General features: G+C 54.6%; 1 protein-coding gene across 3 annotated transcripts in view; it reads left to right on the forward strand.

The window, feature by feature from the left end:
- CRHR2 (corticotropin releasing hormone receptor 2) overlaps positions 1-7,266 on the forward strand; it is a 44,569-nt gene that overhangs the window by 16,370 nt on the left and 20,933 nt on the right. For all 3 annotated transcript variants that reach the window (XM_010829242.1, XM_010829247.1, XM_010829236.1), the window contains exon 3: positions 77-202. In XM_010829242.1, coding sequence (XP_010827544.1) covers positions 77-202 — 126 coding nt within the window. The remainder of the gene's footprint in view (positions 1-76; positions 203-7,266) is intronic.

The following is a 7,266-nucleotide window of genomic DNA, read 5'->3' on the forward strand; positions in this document are numbered from 1 at the left end:
AGCGCCTGGCGCCCTGCGGCGCCCCGCGGGCCCCAGCAGCCCCTCTGATCCCCGCTCCGCTCTCTCCCATCACCAGGTCCCTACTCCTACTGCAACACGACCTTGGACCAGATCGGGACGTGCTGGCCCCGGAGCTCGGCCGGAGCCCTGGTGGAGAGGCCGTGCCCCGAGTACTTCAACGGTGTCAAGTACAACACGACCCGTGAGTGTTCCTGGGACCCTCCGCCGTGGGCTCAACACCTGGCTCCCAGGAGGGCGGTTTAGAGGGTAGCGAGGGCTCCGAAGCCAGCGTCGAAGACCTGAGAGCCGCGGCACGGTCATAGCGCCGGCGTTAAAGACATAATATTAGGGGCGCTCCCTCTGCCCTAACCTCGCCGTAGCTTCAGACCTCGTTAAGACAGTGATTTGCCCACGATTCCCGTGCTCCATGCGCTGAGAACCCAGAAAAAGGAGAAGGAAATCCTTCCCTTTGAAAACAAATATCTTTCCCACATTATATACTCTGGTGCCTGAAGTTTCTCCGTTAGGGTTTCTCTTTGTTTAGCCGATTTCCGCCCCGCATCTCCCCGGGGCGGTGGGGAGGGATGGGGCGCCCAGGATATGTTCCCAAACCCCAGGGTGAGTGCGGTGGTCAGACTCTGCTGTGGGAGAAGGGGAGAGCAGGAGGCAGGGAAGATGGGGTGAGGCTTGTGTCGGGGCTGGGCATGCAAAGTGTAGCTGTTTCTGGACCAGAGTGTGGGGTGTAGTCTCTTCCCTACCTGGATGCCCTGGGACTGGCTCACTGGGCTGTGAGTCAGGGGCAGTGGTCAGCATTACTCCTGCCACCCAGCGTGGTGTCTCAATCAGGCCCACCCCCCACCTCCTGGGGAGAACAGCCTGTGCCCCTCTTCCTCCTGGCAAATCACTGGCTAGCTTGCCACTCTGTGGAGGACAGCAGCAGATGCTCCAGGAGTCACACAGCATCCAGGTGGGGTGGTTCTGTATGGGCTCTGGGAGGGGAAGGGGGTGCCTGAGTCTACGCCCTGTGGAAGGTCCAATGGGAGCCAAGTGGCAGTGTCTTGTGAAGCTGTGGGACGCAGCATCACTAGCCCACCCTGAAGGGCCACTCACATCTCCAGCCCCACCCGCACCAGCAAAGAGCCTTCTGAGATGCTAGGCAGCAATGGAGGGCACCTGTTTGTCTGAAGCCCCTCATCCTGGAAACATCATAGCAACCTCTGTGTGTCTGAATAGTAGCATAGCTCCCCCATCAGCTCACTCATGCACGCTCTCTCTCTCTCTCTCTCTCTCACACACACACACACACACACACACACGTATGTCTGTCCAAACTCATACCTTCACCCAGAAAGATGGTTAGTGGGCTAGACCGCAGCCTCTGCATCTAGTGCTAAGCGGCATTGCCCTGTCTGCACCAGCGGAGGGCTCTGGTAGGCCCAGAGAGCAGCTTGCTTGGAGGAGTCCAGTGGTAGTGGTGCTCCTAACGGAAGGGGGTGGGAGACCTAGTGGGGCTGCTGAGGAAGATTTCTGCGTCATCTGACCACGCTTCCTACCCATGATTAAGATAGACCTTCCAGGGAGGAGGTGAGGTCCCCAATCCAGGAGATGCACAAGCAGAAGGAACGGCTTCCATGCTTCCAGTCCTGAGATTATAAAACTATGTTTTTAGGATCCTATGAGCTCTGTGGGGTGGGGCAGTGGAAATCAGGGTCCCTGATTCAGTCTGAGCCAGAGATAAATGCTAAGTGAGGTGATGCGGCTCTTTGCCCCTCAGCCTGTGGATCTGAGGCAGCCCTGCTCTGGTTCCCACCCCGGCCTGGGCTGTCCCCTTTCTCTCCAACCCACCTGGAGCCCCCGAGGACAGGGCCTGGGTCTCTTCTCTTCAAACAGTTTATTAAACAGCTACTATGTGCCAGCCACTGCACTGGCATTGAGGCCCTCACTCACAATTGCAACAGACAAAAGGATACAGAGTAAGAAATGCCATGATAGGGGAATGCAAAGGGACTGTGGATGAGGAGGAACGTGGGAGGGGAGATGGGGAAGGCTTCCCAAAGGGGGTGTTGCAGCACCTCCCACACCACTCACACCATGTCAGATGAGAAGCCAAGAAAAGGTCAGGGGGCCACCAAGGTTGGCACATGTAGTGCCGATTAGCCCCTGGTACTAATGAACCACTGTCTCCATTTGGACCAAGTACTGCCCACAGTCTGACTCCTGGTGAATGGGAGAAGCATGGGGGCAGAAGGAGCATTGCTATTAATCAGTGTGATAGCTGAGGTGTGAAGAGCTGAGGCAGCTAATGTCAATGGCGATGATTGATTTCTCTCTTCCCCTGCTTCCTGGCCACTGCTTCCTTCTGCTCTGCTAAAGTGGGATCTTTCCTGGACAAAGAACGACACAGGGAGGAAAAGAGGTCCTAGAGAAGCCTGGGGGAAGAGGTACAAGGGTCCTGGCTCTCTTCCTGTCCAATTTTGTTATGCTGCAGCCAGATCCCCGCTGAAGCCTCATAGTTTAGAGGGCAGGCATTGTCCAGGTGGGACAGCAGCTTAGGCATTAGTCCTTGTGAACTGTCACCCATTCAGCTGAGCACAGAGAATCGGCCACCAAACTCCCAAATGTGGACCATGGTCCAGGTGCCAGCTACCACTGAGAGAGCTTGGCATACATGACCTCCCACGTTCCCACCTCCCTAAGGCCCCTGAGGTATGGCCTGCTCTTGTGCCCATATTGCAGATGAGAAAGCTGAGGCTCAGAGATGTGAATGGGATTTTAGCAGGTGAAAGAGTCGTAAGTCTAGGGGAAGAGATGGGAGCATGCTTTGTGCCTCAGGACTGGCTGGTGTTATGTGGAGTACAGGTAGTAGGAGAAAGAAGCAAATGAGAGCAGACGGGTGGGTGTTGGTCAAGTGATGTAGGGCATCGCATAGGACTTCACCTTTGGTGTGGCAGGGAGCCTGGGGCCGCTTGTAAAGGGAGGAGTTCAGCTTCAGGGCTCAGAGTCTCTGGCCACAAGAGGAGGGGTTAGGAGTCACTGTAACTGACCTAGGTCAAGTGGAGGCTGCAGAAGCAAAGGAGGACACATCTGTAACTGACAAGACTAGCGTGGGACAGGAAGGGGGAGGAGTCAGGGACCACATCAGGAAATCAATGAGCACAGATAAGTATATGTGAACTCTGGGGAGCTGGAGGGACATCTGAATGACGATGCAGCGGAGAAGGCAATTGGCTGGATGAGGAAGCCCAGGCAAGTGCCTTGGGCTGGAGACAAGGTATTCGAGAGTTCTTATGTGGTTAGCAAACAGCCACAGCAGTGAGTGTGGGAGGCTTGATCAGAGCCTTGTTATTCTTACCCAGAGACTATTTCTGGATGCAGCAATGGCCAAGGGAAGAGAAGAGACTTGTTCAAGGCCACTTACGGTAGTCTGTGGCAGAACCGAGTTAAGTGTCCGTGTGTCTGAGTCCCCTCCCGTGTTCTCCCCACCTCCACGTCACTGCTTCAGCGGCCCAGGTTCTGCACTGTCGTTTGACCTGTTAACACATTGATCTTTACAATCAGCCAATGGTAGAGACATAGTCTTATCCTCATATTACACATGAGGAAACTGAGGCACCGAGGAGTGACTTTGCCAAAGTCACACAGCTTATAACAGGACAAGGATTCTAGCTAAGGCTCTGCTGCCTCTGAGGAAGCAACTCTGACGGACTAAGCAGAGAAGGGATTTGTTGACAGGATATCGGGAAGTTTATGTAATTATTGGATAGGATGGAAAATCAGATATGGGGTCCCCAGCCAAGAACTGAGAGCAGAGCTGGCCTAGTGAGGGAACCCCCACTCTCTCTGAGTGGGCCTTGACAATGCCGTGAGCCCTGGTCACCAGAGGGGCCTCAGCCCTGCCGTCGTCACTGCCTTAGGATCTCCAGCTTCCTGTAGTGGTCCTCAGGAAGCCTTCTCCCCATCTCCATTTTGTGGGCTCCCAGCTCACTGATTTCCTTGGTGCCAGAGCATCTGAGGAAGTGGGGGAAGGGGGGACTGGGGTTCCCCAGTCCAGCTCTGGCTACAGGGGAGCCTAGAAGGGGAGGGCCTTTCATTTCAGCTCTATGGCAGGAGGTGTTCTCTGCACCCCACCTCCCAGGTTTCCCTGTGCCCATATGGGAAGCAGGTTCAAATTCTGGGCCACCTGAAACTAACATAATATCCATACACAGTAGAACCTGGAGCAAGCCCCACCGCCTTCTCAGGCCCCAGCGCCCCTGTCCCAGGGAGAAGGCACATGGTTTACTCAGCGGTGGTTTGGCCGGAGGTGGGCACTGTGTTCCATTTTCCTCCCACCTCTCACCTGTGTTCACTCTGGTGCCCATCTCTGTGCACGTGTCTCTCTCAGTGTTTCTCTCTTTGTCTCCATGACTCTGTTTTTGTTTCTATGTTTGGTTCTGTCTTTGGGTGTATATTCTCAATGTCTCTTTCTGTGTGTATGTCTCTGTGTATTTCTCAGTCTCTCTTTTGTTTTCTATCTATGTGGTTCTCTCCCACCTTAGCTCCATCTTCCCTCTCTGTACTCCCCTCCATCTCCCCACATCCTCTGTCTCTCCCTCCCCCCATTGCTCACTCTACCTGCCCTGCTCTGACACCTCCTCTTGCCTGTCACTGTGGTCCTCGTGGCTGCAAAGGAGGGTCCTGCAACCACATGGGCAGGGTCATTTTCCTCCTGTGGAATCTCTAAGCCCAGCCTGGCTCAGCCTCAGCTCCTTGACCTCAGGCTCCCACCAGGTCCTGTTGAGAATGGTAGGCCCATCAATACTGAAGGATCTGCCACTGTGGGGAAGAGACACCCCACCTAATTCAACCCCATGGGAAGGACTGGGGTCCCCACCTCCCAGAACCCCACTCTAGAGACATGCTGAAGACCTGGTTGTATTAAAATGGAAACACATAAACTAGATGGTCTCCAGCCACAGGGGTCTTCCCCCTGGGTCTGCCTGCTTGTACTTGGGAACCAGGGGTGATGAAAAAGGCTAAGCCCTGTCCTCAGAGAGCCCCAGGGTGCTTAAAGACCAAGCTCACCCAAATCAGCCATCAGGGATTGGAAAGATAAGCCTGATGAGCACTGGAGCATTCCTGGAAGGCTTCCTGGAGGTGTGGGGGTGGGGGCAGGACTGGTTCTTGAGATCTTGAAGCAGTGGGGACACCACATTTGCTTGAGAACAGGCCTGGTGCCTGGGTGGACCCTCAGCTCCAGAGTCCCAGGAAGATGGCCCTCTGCATTGAGAAATAGAAGCTGTGACTCCCAGGAACTCATGTCTGCATTCCTAGTCCCCAGTGAGACCCAACTACACCCTGAGCCCTGAAGCCCAAGGATCAGCAGTCACCCTTTTGAGAACTGTCCCCTGCTGGGAGAGAGGGAAAGTTGGATGCCTCATCACTGAGGGTTTGGCTGAGGGAAGGAGGAGGAAAGAAAGATAGCAGAAAAGGACGCCTCTCTGGCCATCCAAACACCTGAGAACTTCTGTGCTGAGTCTGGCACTCCCCTCCCTTGCTGCTTAAGACTGGGAGATGCTTGGTCCAGAGAGTAAAAGATACTTACCCAAGGTTCCACAGAAAGCCAGGGCTCTGAACAGTCTCTGCTGGCTCTAAGAGCTCTTGGCCCACACTCCACATCTGCATGCATGGGGCCTGGACTACTGAGAAACATTAACAGTGGACTCCCAGCTGTCCCCCTGCCTAAGCACCCTTCATCTCAGGCAAGACCAAAGGTGCGGCCTCCCGTGACGTTCCTTCACCCCCTCACCAGGAATCCTCCACTTAATATCCTTCACTGGGTTTATATGTTTCCCTTTCTCCACTAGAAACAAGCTCTTCAAAGAGGCATAAGACCTGAGTCAGCCTTCCAGGGTCTCCTGTGTTAGAGAGAGAGATGTTTAAAGAGAACTATTTGGTATTTGCTCTTCAGTGAAATAGCACAGCCAGGCTGTAGGAATACATGGAAGAAAGTTGATTCCGAAAAAGAAGGGAAAGCTAGTTGGGAAGGCTTCATGGAGCAAGTGCTGTGGAGCACACCCTGGATAACTGGGCCAGTGATGTGTCAGGTGGAAGGGAGAGTGGGAACAGAGGGAGAGAGGGAACGGGGCCAGGTCATGGAGGCCTTGAATGCCAGGGCATGGGCTTCAGTTCTGTTCACACTACTCAGACCCCAGATGCTCATCCACAGCGTCATGAGGCAGGACTGGAATACTCCCAAAGGGTGCCGCTTGATGTTCAGGATGTACCTTCTAAATATTAATCCATATTGGCTGAGAACTTTGAACTTGTCCCTCTCCCTCTGCTCCCTTCCCTCCTGCTGTTAAGTCAGAAGCTGCAGCGTCCCTCACTGTCCACTCTCCCTCCACCCTGGCAACCCCAGCAGGATCGGGAACCGCCACAGCAAATTCCACCCCTGGTGACTCTCAGGGACCACCCCAAAGGACCCTAAAGGCAGCCCACCCACCTCAAACCAGGTGCTCCAGAGTCTGGCCGGAATTTCCCTTTACAGCAGGGGTGGGCCTGGGGATGATGAATAGCAGGAGGAACCCAGACACAGCTTCAGGGGAGCCCACTAAGTCCTGGCTGTGCTGGGATTCACTGAGTGAATGGGGTGGGGGTCCACCCCATCTGAGTCTCAGTTTCCTTATCTATGTGAAGGACACAGGAAACATACTGACCTCATGGGCCCCTGTCATGAGCAAGAGACAGCACTGGCTGGGACTCCCTGTGCACAGCTAGGCTGTTTCAGCAAGGGGAGTAGAGTGTGGCTTAGGGTCTGGAAGGAGGAGCAATCGTGTCCTTGAGGGTCCCACTCACACTAAGGATGGTTGTCTTCCTACTGGGGTGGTGTGGCCTTCTATTGACCTTGAGAGGCACCAAGCTGTGTGACCTCTGGATGGTGTTTTGGGGCACCAAGAAGGGGCAGTCTGTCTACACTAAGAGGATCTGATCCCCAAAGGTCTCCAGAGAGAAATGACCCCCTGGCCCCCAGAGACCCCTGTGTTAACAGGAGAACAAAAGACTGCCAGCGAGAGATGCCCTGCCCCCACCCCCCATCAGTTCACAGAAACGATGGTTGGGAGCCAGTTCTAATTCTACTTATCTCACCTTTGGGCAGGTTTTTCTCCTCTTTGAGCCTCAGTTTCTCTGTATGAGGTGGGTGGGGAGCTGGATGAGTTCTCGGGGCCCCCTTCCCCTGACATCCTCCTCTCTACACCAGCCTCTGCCTCGAGGGTCCTTCTCCCA

This window comes from Bison bison, unplaced genomic scaffold (genome assembly GCF_000754665.1).
Source record: "Bison bison bison isolate TAMUID 2011002044 unplaced genomic scaffold, Bison_UMD1.0 scf7180017858770, whole genome shotgun sequence".
In the NCBI taxonomy this organism is placed as follows: Eukaryota; Metazoa; Chordata; class Mammalia; order Artiodactyla; family Bovidae; genus Bison; species Bison bison.